Below are 18325 nucleotides of genomic sequence, written 5' to 3' on the forward strand. Positions count from 1 at the left end.
CAATTGGATTGTTGATTTTATAGGGGCTCGTGTGATCACACAGATTGCCAATAGTAAATTCTTAAGTCAAGCTAGAAGACACGTCTGAACAGGGCCGTTGTGTCGAACTAGTAGTTGGATCAACTATCCTCCTGTGTCTCAACTGTGTTTCACATGGTTTTATTTGTGTGTACATCCCATCAGACTGAAGAAGAAGGAGTTTAGCTTGGAGGAGATTTACACCAACAAGAATTATAGATCACCCACTCCCAACAGGTCAGTCATCATTTTTACTATTCAAACTGTACCTTAAGTTGAACATGAAAACGCACAGTTTATTAAAACACTTTGTTGTCAGTCAGTAGGCTGTTTTTAAATGGGTATGTCTACTGTAGTCTATACTTCTTATCGCTGCCCAGAGATCTGCTCTTGCAGCCACCTTGGCTCATGATATTAGACCTGATGCTTGGCTTACTTTATACATACTTTATATGTACACGGTGGCCACATACACTGAGTGTACGAAACATTAGGAATACCTGTTTCAATTAGTCAAGGTCTTGGTGATTAGTTGACAAATTGAATCAGGTGAATCAGCCACAACACGTTCACTGAGTGTACAAAACATTAGGCGCAAAACATTTCACCCCCTTTTGCCCTCAGGACAGCCTCAATTTGTCGGGGCTCTACAAGGTGTCAAGCTTTCCTCATGGATGCTGGCCCATGTTGGCAGTTGTGTCAAGTTGGCTAGATGTCCTTTTGGTGGTGGACCAATGTTTATACACATGGGAAACTGTTGAGCATAAAAAACCCAGCAGCATTGCAGTTCTTGACACACTCAAACTTGCACCTACTACCATACCCCGTTCAAAGGCACTTCAATATTTAGTCTTTCCCATTCACCCTCTGAATGGCACATACACCATGTTTAGGCTTAAAGAAACATATTTAACCTGTCTCCTCTCCATCTGCACTGATTTGAATTGGATTTAACAAGTGACATCAATAAGGGATCTTGGTCAGTCTGTCGTGGACATAGCAGGGGTTCCCAATGTTTTGTATTGTCCATATGTGTTTTCTGCCAGTGCATTCACCCCTCTCTAAGGCACTGAAGAATCTCTTTGTCTTTCTCTCATTATGCTCAAAATGCTATTTTGATTTTCTTTTATCATATGGTTCATATTTTCTTTAGTATGTGGTTTATCATATTGTCTTCCCATACCAGGAGCCTAGAGACAATCTTCGAGGAGCCCAAGGAGAAGAACGGATTGCTAGTCTGCATCGGCCACCAGAAGAGGAAGCGCGTGCTGGACTTCCCAGATTTCACACTGCCGCGCAAACGAAAAGCCAGAGCCAACCTGCTGCCCCTGCGCGTGAAGGGCCCCAGGGGCCGGGGCCGGAGGGGGAGGCCCGACGATTCCGACCTGGACATTATGCTCATCGAGAGGCTGAGCGAGCTGGAGGACTTCTTCACCTGCCAAGGCCTGGAGGACTGAGCAGCCCCTCAACATCCCCTACTTCACATCCAAATGCACAGGCTGTGTCCCAAATGGCACCCTGTTCAGAATATAGTGCTCTACTTTTGACCCAAGCTCACCGGGTCAAAAGTAGTCTCATTTGTGACATGCTACACATGCATTGCACGCAGTTCCTCATTCTCAGTTTTTGTTTGGCGCACTTGAAATAACCAGCCAGTCACATTATTGTTCTATAACTGCATTTGAAGAGCTAGTTAAGAGCAAAGGCAAACCGTGCCACTGGCCAGCCCAGGCGCATTTGTTATTGTTTTTGTTTTGAGGAAATGAGCATTCGGCATCGTTGAATATAAATATATTTGAACATACTGTGCTGTTCTACTGCGCATGCAGTGTTTGTTGTTTGAAGTAAAGTCTTTGTTGTTGTCATGACGCAAACGGACGTTGCCGCTTCACCTCTATGGATTCCAACTTTAATGCCTTAGTGGAAGTTTAAAGTCAATCCAGCAAAGATAGGATTTTGTTGATAGACAATGTATAGTGGCTGAACAATAACTGTCTTCTTAGGAACTAATAATTGAAACGGAGAATTTGGAACACTGATACCTAAATGTGTGCGTTCGTGCACACACACATGAAGCTTTTGCGTATGAACACTGTAGACTACACAAGCACATGGGTGGCAAGTTCACCAACCCACACCCGAGCACTTTCCTTCTTACCTTATTCAGACCATGTGACCTGTACTGGGAAAAACTCTGGGTTGTAGTTAAGGCCCAGAATCTTTGTTAGGCAGGTGGTCACATGGTCAGGAAAAACTCTTGTCCCTAACCGTTTTCCATTTGATGGGGGTGTTTGAGGAGGTCATGTGCACTGAGTGGTCCGTGCTTCTAGTACAGTGAGAGTGTGGGCTGTGCCTGTAGTTATTTTCCTAATTCCTATTGCTGCTATACCCCCTACCTAGTATATTGCTATATTATAGATGTTATCTCAAAGTTCAGAACATCAGTTTTATTTTATTAAACCACGTGATCCATAGTCATATGGGGTGCATTGGGAAAGTATTCAGACCCCTTCCCTTGTTCAATATTTTGTTACGTTAAAGCCATCTACACATTATGCCACAGGGGGGGAAAAATGGTTTTTATACATTTTTGACAAAATTATAAAATAGACTGCCTTAGATTGGAAGACCTAACCTGGTTGCCAGATCTAATTATACTTCTTGCGTTATCATACCAAACAGTCTGGCCTTAGTGCAATCTCATTTTCACATTGCATAATGACTGTCAAGATACATTTATGCTTTAGCAATATCCTTATCTGGGAACCAGGCTATAACTATTTGTTGTAGTGTTTGCTTACCACTGCGCATTTTGTTATGAATCACTAATTTCAGGTGAATAATTCGTTTTTGAACTGTGGTCAGTCATCATTACATATCGGACAGGTCTTGGTGCGGATTGAAGTGGAAACGTTCAGCTCCACAGCCATACACATTGACATAATCCTTTCTTGAATTGCTCAGCACAAAATGAAAGTGTCATTATCTGACAGTGATCTAATGGGGTTTGTATCTAACGCCCAAATAATACACTGTTCCTACTTAAGTTTTTTATTTTATTTTTTCAATTCATTTTCTTTTGTATGGTTACTTTCCAAGAGAGACCTCATGTGGTTTGCAATCATTGTTTGTATACTTCTCTACTGCCCTGGACCTATTTGCCAGTAGCTTTTCTTGTGTGGCAGAAGTCTTCACTTATTGACCCCCCCCCCCCAAGAGAGCCAGACCCCATGAAGTGTTCTATTGCACCTTCTCTCCTGACCTCTGACCTCTGCTCTTTAGGCCAGAGATTGAATTGTAGAAACAAGTTATTTTAATTTAGCTGTAGCAGAGGATTATTTGTGTTTACACTGGTGTGCAGTGTAAGAAGTGACACACTTTGGAATCCCATATGTCAGTGAAAATATGAATTTTATATTGTTTTTCATTAAATCCCTCCTATTCTTTATTTCATCCTCTGTTAAAAGTGATGGGTGCTTACTGCATCTGACTGAAGGTTAGTACTGTCAATTATTGTATTATATTTTTACGAATAAAATGGTATTGAAATGTGTCGTTTCTTAATAGGTTTGATGTGCTTAGAACTGATTTATTTGTTTGGTTGAAACCATTGCTCCGTTTGAGAAATCTAGAAGTGAGACCATTTCATGTATTGTAAGCATTCTATGGACAAGGTATGACAGCAATCCATGCTTTACCTGCCTGCTGTTGTGGTACAAATCCAATGAAAATCAGTGGTACCTATATTAGAATTTTCACACGTCATGTCCAAAACATTCTAAAGTATGTTAAATTGATTGTGAGATTTGGACATGTATGTATTAAATCGTTTTTTTTCTTCATCAATTTACACACCATACCCCATAATGACAAAGTGAAAAATAAATGTTTTTAAATGTTAGCTAATTTATGAAAAATGTTAAACAAAACATCACATTTACGTAAGTATTCAGACCCAGTACTTTGTTGAAGCACCTTTGGCAGCAATTATGGCCTCAGGTCTTCTTGGGTATGATGCTACAAGCTTTGCACCTGTATTTGGGGAGTTTCTCCCATTCTCTGTAGATCCTCTCAAGCTCTGTCAGGTTGGATGGGGAGTGTTCCTGCACAGCTATTTTCATCTCTCCAGAGCTGTTCGATCGGGTTCAAGTCCGGGCTCTGGCTGAGCCGATCAAGAACATTCAGAGACTTGTCCCAAAGCCACTCCTGCGTTGTCTTGGCTGTGTGCTTAGGGTCATTGACCTGTTGGAAGGTGAACCTTCGCCCCAGTCTGAGGTCCTGAGCGCTCTGGAGCAGTTTTTTTAAATCAAGGATCCTGTACTTGGCTCCGGTCATCTTTGCCTCGATCCTGCCTAGTCTCCCAGTCCCTGCCGCTGAAAAACACCCCCACAGCATGATGCTGCCACCACCATGCTTCACTGCAAAAATGGTGCCAGGTTTACTCCAGAGGTGGCATTGACATTGAGTTGAACCTTAGTTTCATCAGACCAGAGAATCTAGCCTTTTGGCAAACTCGCTGACCAAGACCCTTCTCCCCCGATTGCACAGTTTGGCCGGGTGGCCAGCTCTAGGAAGAGGCTTTGTGGTCCCCGGATCTGTGCCTCGACACAATCCTGTCTCGGAGCTCTACGGACAATTCCTTTGACCCTGTTGGGGCTTGTTCCTTGTCAATCATTGGCTCAGTTGTGAAATTATCATTATGACAATATCTTTAAGTCATTCAAAAACCTTTTATTAATGCAATTGCAGACAGACGTTGACAACAGGAACACAACGCATGTTTCCGGGTAAGTTCTGCAAAATAGAAAAGGTCCCAAGTTTATTAAACCCGAAGTCCAGCTGTAGTGATGTCACTGTCTACGTCATTACCTTTTACTCATGAGACCAAAACCATGCCTACACAGATATATAAACAAGGCTTTTAGTGTTATCTAAAAGCTTAGCAGTAAATATCCAAGTTGATTTATAGTGAATGTCTGACTAATCTCTTATCTCTTACACTCCCCTGCAGAGTTCTGTCTTCACAGTCACACATTTCTCAGACAGTTTCTTCATAAGAGGCAGAGAGCCTAGAAAAGTACTGTGGAACAATATTAAACCTCATAATGTATATATATTGTTAATCTGTAGTCTAGGACCCTATAAATGTAAGGAGGGAGGGGTCTTATAACCCCTCTTCTATTAATACAACATAAGCATAATCAATTATTCTAATACGTCAAACATTTGGTACAGCCCCAATCATGACCCCTAGGTGAACCTCTAACAACCGTATGGCTTGGTGTTTGCTCTGACATGCACTGTCAACTGTGGGACCTTATATAGACAGGTGTGTGCATTTATAAATCATGTCCAATCAATTGAATCTACCACAGGTGGACTCCAATCAAATTGTAGAAAAATGGAAACAGGATGTACATATTTTGGGGATGTAGAGAAATGCTTATGTTCCTAGCTCCAACAGTGCAGTAATACCTAACAATATACGCAAATCCCAAAAAATATGTCAGAGTCAGAAATATAAATGTATATGATTGTGTGTACAGACATTATGGACAGTATATTAATAGAAAAGTTGTGTACAGCATTAGTTGTATAGGATGAGCCTTGTCTATAATACAGTATATACAAATTAAGTGGGTAAAACAGTATGAAGTGGTCACTTTAATGATATTTACAGCATTTTCTAAGGTGCAGGGTTGAGTCCCGCTCTCTGGAGAGCCCTGCAGTTGCTATACCAGGCGGTGATACAGCCCTCCAGGATGCTCTCAATGGTGCATCTGTAGAAGTGCGTGATGTTCTTAGGGGCCAAGCCGAATATCTTCAGCCTTCTGAGGTTGAAGAAGCGCTGTTGCGCCTTCACCACACTGTCTATGTATGGACCATTTCAGGTTGTCAGGGATGTGTACGTCGAGGAACTGGAAGATTTTCACACTCTCCATTGCGGCCCGTCAATGTGGATGGGGTCGTGCTCCATCTGCTGTCTCCTGAAGTTACCGATCAGCTCCTTCGTTTTGTTGAGGGAGAGGTTATTTTCCTAGCACCTCTCTGCCAAGGCCTTTACCTCCTCCCTGTAGGACAGGGGTTCCCATTTTGAAACATTTGAGTGACCTCGACCATGTGAAAAAATTATGTAATTAACAGACAGTTTACTTTTTTAATTGGGGCTATGACAGTCAATTGGAAATGACTCTTACATACGATACATTATCTCACCACTACTAATGAGATGGGTGTGCTTGATGCGTGTCACGTCAGAGCTTCTCAAAGTCGGGGCGTGGTAAACAGTGCACACACACCTCATCTTTGCTGTCACATCCAGACAGAATCGATATTTGGTTTTAATGCAGACGAGAGCACTGAAGCCAGCTTCACACAGATATGAGCTCGTACCACAAGTTTTATGGTGCTTTCAAGACAACTGGGAACTGAAAAATACGAGGTCAAATCATGACATCAGTGATCTTCAGGTCAGAATGTCGGTGCTCTAGAAAGAGGACCGAGTTCCCGAGTTGGAATTCCAATTTGGATGACCGTTCAAAATGAATTTTCAGAGTTGTCTTGAATGCACTGATGTCAGAAGTCGAAGAGTTCCCAGTTGTTTTGAACGTGGCATTAATGCTCAGAGGCATATGGCAGGGTATTTATTCCCTTTGAGTCAGGAACAAAAAATGCATTTGGTCACATGACAGCACGATCAGCTGTTCGATTTCACTGACAGACATGTCGACTGAGCCAGGATCACAGTCAAACGGATTGGGAAGTGGGTCCCAAGTGCTCTTCCAATTCGGTCAGTCATCTGTAGAATGTTTTTTAATTTCCTCTGCATGCTTGTGTTCGTCCAAATATGTCTGTTACATAGGAGACACATTGTATTTTCATTACACAGAAAGTCAACCAAGTCAAAAAAAAAAGTTTTACATCCATTGTGAACGACAACAGTTACTCTAAAATGTGAAAAATAGCCACGTTCAAGCATTGTACAAGTCCCTACATACGGGGTCTGGGGAACAGCCCAGATAGTCGATTACCTATCAACTAGACTCCGTAACAGAGGCCTGTGCGTTGTCCTGCCATAGATGGAGGCCTATCTGTGCAAAAGCCCATCATTCGATCCCATGGAATCTGTTTTTCGTCAATATAGCCATGCTATATGCCATGCTCGGGGAATCGTGAGACAGAACAGTATGTCTTTGTGAATAGCATCCCCTGACATGTATAGCGAACAAAAGTCAATACATGGGCATCTCGGCCCTCACAGCTAACATCCATTTTTTGAGTCGTTCAGAGTTTTTGAGTCGTTCAGTCAGCCCACATTCCTCTTCATTGCTAGCAATAGCATACATTTTTTTGTTTAACAGTGTTATCTGACAAAGGTATTGATGTGAGTTTCTGTGCATCTGCCTCCCCACACCTTGTTTTCACCATATCAATTTTGGACAGTAATATCAAAGTCTCTGCAATAGTGTGTTATTTCACAGCGTAGCATGCCTGGCCATTCACCGTGGGAATTATTCAAGTGCAACGGTTAAGTGCGGCCTTTTCCCATTATCTAAGGATGCTCTCTAGTTGAATTTCAGCTTTTAGATTTGAATCATTTTCATTTAGATTTTTAAGGTTAACCACATTGCAATGATTTTGAGACACGAAGACGGTATATCTTTTTTTGTAGGTATGTTTTTTTCTTCAGGATTTTGGATATTCTTCCGTGACCCAATTTTCATATCAGGAAAACCCACATGGGGTCGCACCCCTAGTTTGGGAACCGCTGCTGTAGGCTGTCTCATAGTTGTTGGTAATCAGGCCTACGACTGTTGTGTTATCTGCAAATTGGTGATTGAGTTGGAGAAATGGGTGGCCAATCAGTCGTGGGTGAACAGGGAGTACAATACAGGGCGGGACTGAGCACACACCCTTGTGGGACCCCCATGTTGATGATCAGCATAGCGGAGGTGTTGTTGCCTACCTTCACCATCTGGGGTCACCCCGTCAGGAAGTCCAGCACCCAGTTGCACAGGGTGGGGTTCAGACCCACATTGTAGTGGGTCTAGGGTATTGGTTAAGGTGGAGGTGATATGATCCCTAACTGGCCTCTCAAAGCACTTCATGATGATAGAAGTGAGCGCTACGGGGCGATAGCTTGTCCATAGACTGCTTACAGGGTAAGGAAACACATATAATGTTGTAATTTGGGTGAACTATCCCTTTAACTTGTCAGGAAACATGGTTCAAACTGACTGTGGAGTTTATCCTACAGGGATATGTAGTGGTTCGTAGGTGATGTAGGCTAGAGGGGGATGTACCACGTTCATAAAGCAAGGACTTCCTTACAAGATGCTAAGCAAAGGTATTGAACAGGAATATGTGGTGGTGAAAGTGTGGTTGAGAGGAGTGGTGATAGGGGTAGTGAACTACTATAATATGTGTCAGATACTGGACCTGGAAGTGCTGGAAATGGTGGAGGGCCAGGATGGTGTCATGAATATTACCGAAGGTGGCCCCCCTTCTTGTCGTCGCCGGTCTACTAGCTGCCACCGATCCTTTGTTCTGTGTTCGTTTAGTCTTGTCTAATTGGTATGACCTGTTTCTTGTTTGGTTGTTTGGGTGGGGTTATTTAAGTTCGTTCAGCCCGCTTCTGTTTGTGCGGGCTTGTTCGTCTGTAGGTGTTAGAGTGATTTATGTTTGTATTTCGGGTTTCTCGCTGTCCTTTATTTTTGTTATTTTGTTACCAGTTGTGTTCTTGTTATTTTTCCCTGGACATTAAAGCGTGTTTTTCCCGCATCCTTTTTGCTCTCTGCGCCTGACTCCACACCTATTCACTCATTGTACGTTACAGATGGAAGTAAGGTAATGTGGTGTGGAGATGGATGGAAAAGGCCAAGTGATGCAACATCTGATAAAAATGAAAGATCTGGTGTGCCTGAATGATGTATTAATGTAGCCACAGGAAGAGTCTGCCTTGGACCTCACTATCTAGTGCCATGGCAGGAATCTGTGAGTGGGAGGTATGGGAGGAGTCGACAGTGGGGAGACAGTGGGGAGTGACCATTATCCCATAGTATGCACAGTAGGCCAGAGGGAGGAGGAGGTGTCAATGGATAGAGTAGGCAGGTGGGTGTTTGGAAGGGACAATGGCATCAGTTTAAGGTGCTGAGTGAGCAGGTGATGGGTGGATATGAGAGGGGATGTGGATAGTCTGAATAACTGGGTGAGAACAGCGTTAGTGGGGGCAGCTACTGAGGATATACCTAACAGTTCAGGGAGGAGGAAAGCAGTCCAATGGTGGATGGAGGAGTGTGGGGCAATGGTGAGGAGTAGGAACAGGGCATTTAAAGTGCTGAAAGGGAGGCATAACTTCCAACATCTGATTCAGTATATGCAGGCCCAGGCCCTGGTGCGGAGAACTATCTGTCAGGCAAAGAGGTCATGTTGGTGGCATCAGTTCTGTGACACCATTGGAAGGGCAACACCTGTGGAAGAAGTGTGGGGGATAATTAAGAGGATGAGTGGGGTCAGAAGGGAGTGGGATTATCCAGTGTTGACGAGTGGGAAGGATGTGGCAGTGACAGATGAGAGAAGGCAGAGATGATGGCCAAAGCATTTGTCCAAGTGCATAACTTGGCAAATGGGGCAGATGGGGAGAGAGAGAATGAGAGAGGAGCATCCTGGAGTGCTGGATAGGAGGGAGGATGTAAATGATACGTTGAATGCACCATTTACCATGGCAGAGGTGAAAAGGGCAATAGGTAAGGCTGGGTTAACTTCACCTGGGAAAGATGAGGTGTGCTATGTTATGTTGGCCATTCTTAGTGATGAGGTACTGGATGGAAGGAGACAGTTGTGGTACCAATCCGGAAGCCAGGGAAGGACCCAACGGGGCCAACAAGCTATCGGCCAATAGCTTTAACATCGCATGAATGTAAGATTATGGAACATATGATTACAGAGAGGCTAACTTCCTGGAGAGCAGGGGCTTAGTATCGCCACATCAGAGTGCGTTCAGGAATGGTAGGGGAACTATGGACCCAGTGCTCTGCTTAGAAGAAGAGGTCAGGAAGGCGCAGGTGAACCAGGAAACTGTTGCAGCTGTCTTTTTTGATGTGGAGAAGGTCTATGAGATGTCTGGATAATGTGTATCAGGATTTTGTGGCCATTTACACAGATGGTTCAAAAGATCCAAGGACAGGACGTACTGGGTCACCATTTGTAGTGCAAGAATGTGGAGTGGCAGTCAGGAAACGTATTACAGATCATCTGGCTGTATATACAGCGGAGCTACTGTTGGCCTTGCAGTGGGTGGAGGAAGTCAAGCCAGACAGAGTAGTTATTTGCTCTGATTCATGTGTAATGTTGAGTCTCCAGTCCTTTAGCTCACATAGCAGCCACAACCTGTTTTGAGGTGCAACAAATCCATGGCAGGATTAGACAGATGGGTATACAGAGAAGATTTACTTGGGTCCTACCCCATGTGGAGGTGATAAGCAAGGCAGAGGCTAAAAGCCTGATCAAATCAAATCAAATCAAATTTATTTATATAGCCCTTCGTACATCAGCTGATATCTCAAAGTGCTGTACAGAAACCCAGCCTAAAACCCCAAACAGCAAGCAATGCAGGTGTAGAAGCACGGTGGCTAGAAAAAACTCCCTAGAAAGGCCAAAACCTAGGAAGAAACCTACACATGTGATATGGACAGTGATGGTGCAGAGATGGCAGGAGCAGTGGAATAGAGATACTAAGTATAACGGATGTGAAACGGCTAGCTTAGTTAGCGGTGGTGCGTGCTAAATAGCGTTTCAATCAGTGATGTCACTTGCTCTGAGTCCTTGAAGTAGTAGTTCCCCTTGCTTTGCAAGGGCCATGGCTTTTGTGGAGCGATGGGATGCTTCGTGGGTGACTGTTGTTGATGTGTGCAGAGGGTCCCTGGTTCGCGCCCGGGTATGGGCGAGGGGACGGTCTAAAGTTATACTGTTACATAAGGACAGGCATTTATTTCAAGTACAGAGGAACGTCAGGGAGGGGAGGACAGCAGGAAGGGACAGAAGAGAAGAGGATATTTTTACAAGATTAAGGGTGGGACACGGCCGGTTGAATAAGACTTTAATTGTGATGGGAAAGCATCCAACAGGAAAGTCTTACTATTGCCAGGAAACAAAGACCATGGAGCATGTATTACTACAGTGTGGAGGGCATTATCAGAGGGAAAGAGAGAGGCTGATATCTAGTATGTGAGTATACTGAGTAGAACATCATTAGATATAGTCTCAAATATGTTATCTTTGTTTAAGAACAATGGGGCTGGTAGGTAGGATTTAGTTTCTCCCTGTCTCTGGCCCACACTCCAGTACAGTATGTCTCGGTAAAGCACCATACGTGGATGCCAACCGCCGATAAACCCCGAAGAAGAAGAAGAAGCAGCAGCGTACCTCAAAACCGAGTTGTGATTGGTTGTTAACGCTAGCCTTCTAGGCGTCGCGTTGTATGTGGAGGCCTCGTGGTTTATAAAGAGCATACCAGGAGTAGTTGAAGCACGCTGGAATTTTGAAGTGGATTTGAAGAAATTAAAAAGCCCGTCGTTATTATTGATGTTTGACGAAGAGTATCCCCATTCACATGTGAAGATGGGATGTGTTAGATATGCGGCGAGAGCTTTTGTGTCCAATCCGTTGTTTTGCCGGAATTGTAAAAGGTATGGACATGTATCAAGTGTGTGCCGGAGGAATGTTGAAGAATCCGAGGGTGTTCGATGGTGTAATTGTGACGGAAAACACATTCCCAATTCCCCGGAGTGCCCGTTTGGGGTAAACGCGTGTAAAGTGGCCAGGGCTACACAGCAGGGCTCCTACACTGATGCGTGAAATAGTTGAAGGAGCGAAGGGAGCTGAAAATATGGCGGTGGATGCGCCGTAGACTGTAGATTCAGTGTTCAACAGTTAGGACCCAAGTAAATCTTCTCTGTATACCTATCTGTCTAGACCGTAGATTCAGTGTTGTTCAACAGTTGAGGGGAGCTGATATGCTGATGGTGAAGGTGGATTTTTTTTTAAATTGTGTTTATTGCACATATGATAAATTGTACTGAACAAAAATTCAAAGAAACTGGACATTGTAACGATACAGTATCTGCGGCTGAAAAGTTGGAGATTCCAGGACTTTTTTTTTCTCCCGTGTTTTTATTAACAACAAATCAATACAGGAAGTACATGTGGGAACACAAGTGTGTGTGTGTGTATATAAATAATATACAAAGGACAATTGGGCTAGGGGGTACAATATCACATTACACAAGGACCAGGACACTGTTGAAGCATTGCAAAGCATGTCCGAAGATACTCTTCCTGTAGGGATGGGCGTCCACAGTTGAATCTGAATAAAGGAGTACATTGAGTTTATTTTGTTTAGTTTTATTTTAATTGTTTGGGCTGATATACAACCAAAACAGTAGGTGGCAGCATGCACATATTGCGTTCGTTTGGGGAGTAATATTTACAAATAATAACATTTAAAGACTCCGTACAGTAGGTGGCGGCAATACACCATAATGTCTGCCTTAACACTTTAAAGAAGAACTCTAGCGTTCTACACACTCACAAGATGGCAGCGTCCTTAGGAAAGGTGTGCTCTTATCAGCTGCCACTGAATGCAGGGAGATTTGGCAGGTAATAGGTAAATTGCAATTTCAATGTGTGCTAGCTACACACTATTGAAAGAGTCGCAAAGACACCGTAGCTGTCTTGGTATGAGAAAATGAATTCTGGTTTGCTATTTTCATAAATTCTTGCAGCTAACATTAGCTAGCCAGCTAGTGTAAGCTAACTAGCAAGCGCTTACTGTATGATGCCAATATCTTGTTACTCGTGTCAACAAATCTACTTTTCAGCAATATAGTATATTATAGACTTTTATATAAACTAGGTGGTTCGAATCCTGAATGCTGAGTGGGTAAAATGTGTCGTATACCACTGGTATGACAAACATTAAAACAAATGTTATAATTACGTTGGTAACCTGTTTTATAACACCAATGGGGCACCTCAGAGGTTTGTAGTATATAACCAGTATACCACAGCTAAGGGCTGTATCCGGGCACACCCCCTCGTGCCTTATTGCTTAACTATACCACACCGACCTACTTTATGATTCTGCATTGTCTGTCAAAATGTCAGTGACAGTTTCTGGAACATGCCTTAGTATTAATAGCCTTACAGACATGTCCAACCCGAACAGGAGGGTTGCTGTTTTTGTGAGTTCCTCTTTGACTTCATCTGGCTGTCAAACAGCCACTCCTCAGTTATTGGTATAGTTTGCAATGGTTTGTGTATTGTATCATAATGCCAATAAATTTGACGCAGACAAGTAGGAAAAACTACATTTGAGTCCATCTCATTGAGTACATTTACAATATGTGCTGCTTCTCTGTCTGTCTGTGCAGTGACTGGCTCCTCCTCAGAGCACAAAGAGCCCGGCAGTTTCAGCAGTGGCCATGGTGTTCATTATCCAGTGGTGGGTTTCACACTGACATCCTCAGTCCCAGACCAGACCCAGGTTTTTACAACCCACATATTGATGACTGAGGCTGTTGACACACTCTTAGGCTACCTTCGCATTAGTCTCTGTGCTAATAAGATGAGCACACTCGGTGAACACACTAGCTTTACTACCCTCTACCCTGCTGTATCGCTTACAAGCGTTCTTTTAACCTGTTTGGGAATCAGTGTACCGCTGGCGGTACAATTTCCTGTCAAATTGGAGGGTGTGTAATTCAAAAAATTTGAATAGTTATTATAGTGGTTAAACATTTAGGTACATATAAATGTCTTATATTGGCTGAAAGCTTAAAATCTTGTTAACTTCTTATGGCTGGGGGGCAGTATTGAGTAGCTTGGATGAATAAGGTGCTCATAGTAAACTGCCTGCTACTCAGGCCCAGAAGCTAAGATATGCATATTATAGTAGATTTGGATAGAAAACACTCTGACGTTTCTAAAACTGTTTGAATTATATCTGTGAGTATAACAGAACTCATATGGCAGGCAAAAACCTGAGAAATAAATCAAACCAGAAAGTGGGAAATCTGAGGTTTGTAGTTTTCAAGTCTTTGCCTATCCAATATACAGTGTAAAATTTGGTCCGATTGCACTTCCTAATACTTCCATTGGATGTCAACAGTCTTTAGAACGTTGTTTCAGGTTTCTACTGTGAAGGGGGAGAGAATAAGAGCTGTTTGAGTCAAAAACATCCTAAAGATTGATTCTATACATCGTTTGACATGTTTCTACGAACTGTAATGGAACTGTCATCTGAAATAAGTGCCTGTGCCTCATGAATTTGGATTTGTGAACTAAACGTGCGAACAAAAAGGAGGTATTTGGACATAAATGGTGGACTTTATCGAACAAAACAAACATTTATTGTGGAACTGGGATTCCTGGGAGTGCATTCCGATGAAGATCATCAATGGTAAGTGAATATTTATAATGCTATTTCGGAATTCTGTTGACTCCAACATGGCGGGTATCTGTATGGCTTGTTTTGGTCTTTGAGCGCTGTAACTGAGATTATTGCATGCTGTGCTTTTTCCGTAAAGCTTTTTTGAAATCTGACACAGCAGTTGCATTAAGGAAAAGTATGTCTTTAATTCCACGTATAACACTTGTATTTTCATTAACATTTATGATGAGTTTCTGTAAATTGATGTGGCTCTCTGCAAAATGATGTTTTGGAAGCAAAACACTACTGAACATAACGTGCCAATGTAAACTGAGATTTGTGGATATAAATAGGAACTTTATCAAACAAAACATACATGTATTGTGTAACATGAAGTCCTATGAGTGTCATCTGATGAACATCAAAGGTTAGTGATTCATTTTATCTCTTTCTGCATTTTGTGACTCCTCTCTTTGGCTGGAAAAATGGCTGTGTTTTTCTGTGACTAGGTGCTGACCTAACATAATCATATGGTGTGCTTTCGCCTGAAAGCCTTTTTGAAATCGGACACTGCTGGGATTAACAAGTTTCTTTAAAATGGTGTATAATACTTGTGTGTTTGAGGAATTTTTATTATGAGATTTCTGTTTGAATTTGGCGCCCTGCACTTTCACTGGCTGTTGTCAAATCGATCGTTAACGGAATCGATTTGATAACAGCCAGTGAAAGTGCAGGGCGCCAACTTCAAACGGAAATGTCATAATTAAAATTCCTCAAACATACAAGTATTATACACCATTTTAAAGAAACTTGTTGTTAAACCCACCACAGTGTCCGATTTCAAAAAGGCTTTACTACACGCATACCATGCGATTGTTAGGTCAGCGCCTAGTCACAGAAAAACAGTCTCTTTCCAGCCAAAGAGAGGAGTCACAAAAAGCAGAAATAGAGAGAATTAATCACTAACCTTTGATCTTCATCAGATGGCACTCATAGGACTTCATGTTACACAATACATGTATGTTTTGTTCGATAAAGTTCATATTTATATCCAAAAATCTGTTTACATTGGCGCATAATGTTTTGCTTCCAAAACATCCGGTGATTTTGCAGAGAGCCACATCAATTTACAGGAATACTCATCATAAATGTTGATGAAAGATACAAGTGTAAAGCATAGAATTAAAGATATACTTCTCTTAATGTAACCGCTGTGTCAGATTTCAAAAAAGCTTTACGGCAAAGGCACACCATGCGATAATCTGAGTACAGCGCTCAGTCGGCATACAGATACCCGCCATGTTGTGGAGTCAACAAAAGTCAGAAATAGCATTATAAATATTCACTTACCTTAGGTCTTCATCGGAATGCACTCCCAGGAATCCCAGTTCCACAAATGTTTGTTTTGTTCAACAAATGTCCAAAGACCTCCTTTTTGTTTGCGCGTTTAGTCCAGTAATCCAAATGCACAAGGCGTGGGCACTAAGTCCAGACGAAAAGTCAAAAGTTCTATTACAGTTCATAGAAACATGTCAAACGATGTATAGAATCAATCTTTTTAGGATGTTTTTATCATAAATCTCCAATAATATTTCAACTGGACAATTCCTTTGTCTTTAGAAATGAAAAGGAACGGAGCTCGCGCTCATGGCCGCGTGCATGACTAAACTCGAGGCTTTCTGCCAGACCCCTGATTCAAACAGCTCTTATTCACTCCCCCTTCACAGTAGAAGCCTGAAACAACTTTCTAAGACTGTTAACATCGCGTGGAAGTCTTAGGAAGTGCAAAACCAAACCAAATGTACACTGTATATTGGATAGGCAATCACTTGAAATACTACAAACCTCAGATTTCCCACTTCCTGGTTGGATTTTTCTCAGGTTTTTACCTGCCATGTGAGTTCTGTTATATTCAGACATCATTCAAACAGTTTTAGAAACTTCAGAGTGTTTTTCTATCCAAATCTACTAATGATATGCATATCTTAGCTTCTGGGCCTGAGTAGCAGGCAGTTTACTTTGGGCACACTTTTCATCCGGACATGACAATAGCGCCCCCAAGCCATAAGAAGTTCATTGAAATGCATGCCAGGTGACTACCTCATGAAGCTGGTTGAGAGAATGCCAAGAGTGTGCAAAAGCTTTCATCAAGGCAAAGGGTGGCTACTTTGAAGAATCTTTAATATACAATATATTTTGTATTTGTTTACCACTTTTTTTGGTTACTACATGATTCTATATGTGTTATTTCATAGTTTTGATGTCTTCTATTATTCTACAGTGTGCAAAATAGTAAAAATAATGAACCTGTAATGAGTAGGTGTACAAACTTTTGACTGGTACTTTATATGTGATACTTGTTATGGAAAATGCTTAAACTGTTCCTAATATAAACCTCTGTGTATATTCAGGGCGAGGGCAGTTCAATGCAGCCTCTCTAGGCCTTCAGGCTCGCGTCAGGCCCTTTCCCCTCCTCATCGCCACCGGCGGAGGCTACATGGGATACGACCAGTACGGTCGCTACAAGGACCGCCAGTTAACGAAGATTGGCGTGGAGGTGCCTCCACGCATCGCCAATGACACCCAGGTAGGGTAAATTCAAGTGTCAATCTATTGTACTGTATCTTTGGACCTGCTCATGGTCCCAGGTACCAGGATGGATATTGTGCAGAAAAATATCACTTGTGCTTGCTGTCAACACTAATTCAGCGCACTGTTTACTGGTTGGAATTGAGTAGCTCACTTGAATTACAACTCGCCAGCCAGGAAAATCCACACCCGGTATGATTGAGCACCGTGGTTTTTCAGTCCCTCCGTGTAAGACCAACGCTCAACCTCAAGTTGACACCTCTGGATGCTGAGAAGTGTGTACATTGCTAAGACTCAAAGGATGTGTGATTGAGCTCCTAGTGTTTGTCTGTCGGATGCATTTGTGTTCTTCCTCAATGTTTCTTTTCTTCCTGCTTGCTGGCATTGTCTGTGTTCTGTTTCTCTGTTTTGTGGATCCACAGGGAATATGTTTGTGTTGCCATAACGCTGTTCCTTCCCCAATAGTTGGAAAGTACCTACTGTCATGTTGAAGATGAGCAGCTGTTGAGAAATGCATTGCTTTCACATGAAGACATGTTCAGTTCTGTTGCACCTATGCTCTAGCCAATGTAGGCAAAATGTTGTTTGCTGAGATCACATTATGCCAGGTATGTTGGCTTCATCAGTTTAAGTTCTCTGTCTTAGTTATTTTTTTTTGAGTGCAGAACTAGGCCTATTTGTTCCTCACTTTGGGCCTCTAATGCCCTACACGTTTTTGACTTAATAATCAAGTTGGTTTGGAACAGCTGGATTAGCGAACCTGATCCCGAAGTGATACTGAGGCTCATACTGTGAGATTTTACTGTTAGATTAGTGACGAGTGAGGAGGGTCACCGTTTTCTTAGTGTCCATAGTGTTGGTGTCATATAGGAGTAATCAAAACAGGCCCTTTGTCTGTGTGCCATAGGAATAATCACAACAGGCTTCACAAAGCTTATTGTTTGTTTGCTTAGGCTATTTAACATGGGAGAGCGCCAAGTGGCACCATAGGTGATGTCAGAGAACTTCCGTAACATCGGATGGGCTAATCATTATATTATATATATATATATATATGTTATAAGCCTGTTTTTCATGCCGTTTCAGGGACTTTTCCCTCTTTCTGTAGTGTTATCATCTTACCATGAGTGCGTTAGATACTGTACATGTCAGACTTGAAAATCACCTATCTATTTCTATAACGGTCCATTTTAAAGCCTTCAGGGCATTTACCAACATGAATATCAAGAGGATCACAGCGCTGTAGAGACAAGATGCAGCAATAATGTAGCCTATACATGAAGCAATATA

The 18325-nt window shown here is 42.3% G+C and overlaps 2 protein-coding genes across 10 annotated transcripts in view; both read left to right on the forward strand.

Annotated features, from left to right (window-relative positions):
* wu:fi75a02 (uncharacterized) overlaps positions 1–3571 on the forward strand; it is a 56524-nt gene extending 52953 nt beyond the window's left edge. For all 3 annotated transcript variants that reach the window (XM_031809370.1, XM_020465876.2, XM_020465877.2), the window contains exons 8-9: positions 184–255; positions 1205–3571. In XM_031809370.1, coding sequence (XP_031665230.1) covers positions 184–255; positions 1205–1475 — 343 coding nt within the window. In that variant the 3' untranslated portion in view covers positions 1476–3571. The remainder of the gene's footprint in view (positions 1–183; positions 256–1204) is intronic.
* Positions 3572–11506: 7935 nt separating this feature from the next.
* pisd (phosphatidylserine decarboxylase) overlaps positions 11507–18325 on the forward strand; it is a 44770-nt gene continuing 37951 nt past the window's right edge. Inside the window, exons 1-3 of one of the 7 annotated variants that reach the window (XM_031809006.1) lie at positions 11507–11705; positions 13449–13561; positions 16858–17033. In XM_031809006.1, coding sequence (XP_031664866.1) covers positions 11602–11705; positions 13449–13561; positions 16858–17033 — 393 coding nt within the window. In that variant the 5' untranslated portion in view covers positions 11507–11601. Of the gene's footprint in view, positions 11706–12583; positions 12683–13448; positions 13562–16857; positions 17034–18325 lie in introns of those variants that run through there. The other 6 variants (XM_020465387.2, XM_031809007.1, XM_031809009.1 and 3 more) reach the window with 6 other exon arrangements.

Source organism: Oncorhynchus kisutch, linkage group LG29, assembly GCF_002021735.2.
Source record: "Oncorhynchus kisutch isolate 150728-3 linkage group LG29, Okis_V2, whole genome shotgun sequence".
NCBI lineage: Eukaryota > Metazoa > Chordata > Actinopteri > Salmoniformes > Salmonidae > Oncorhynchus > Oncorhynchus kisutch.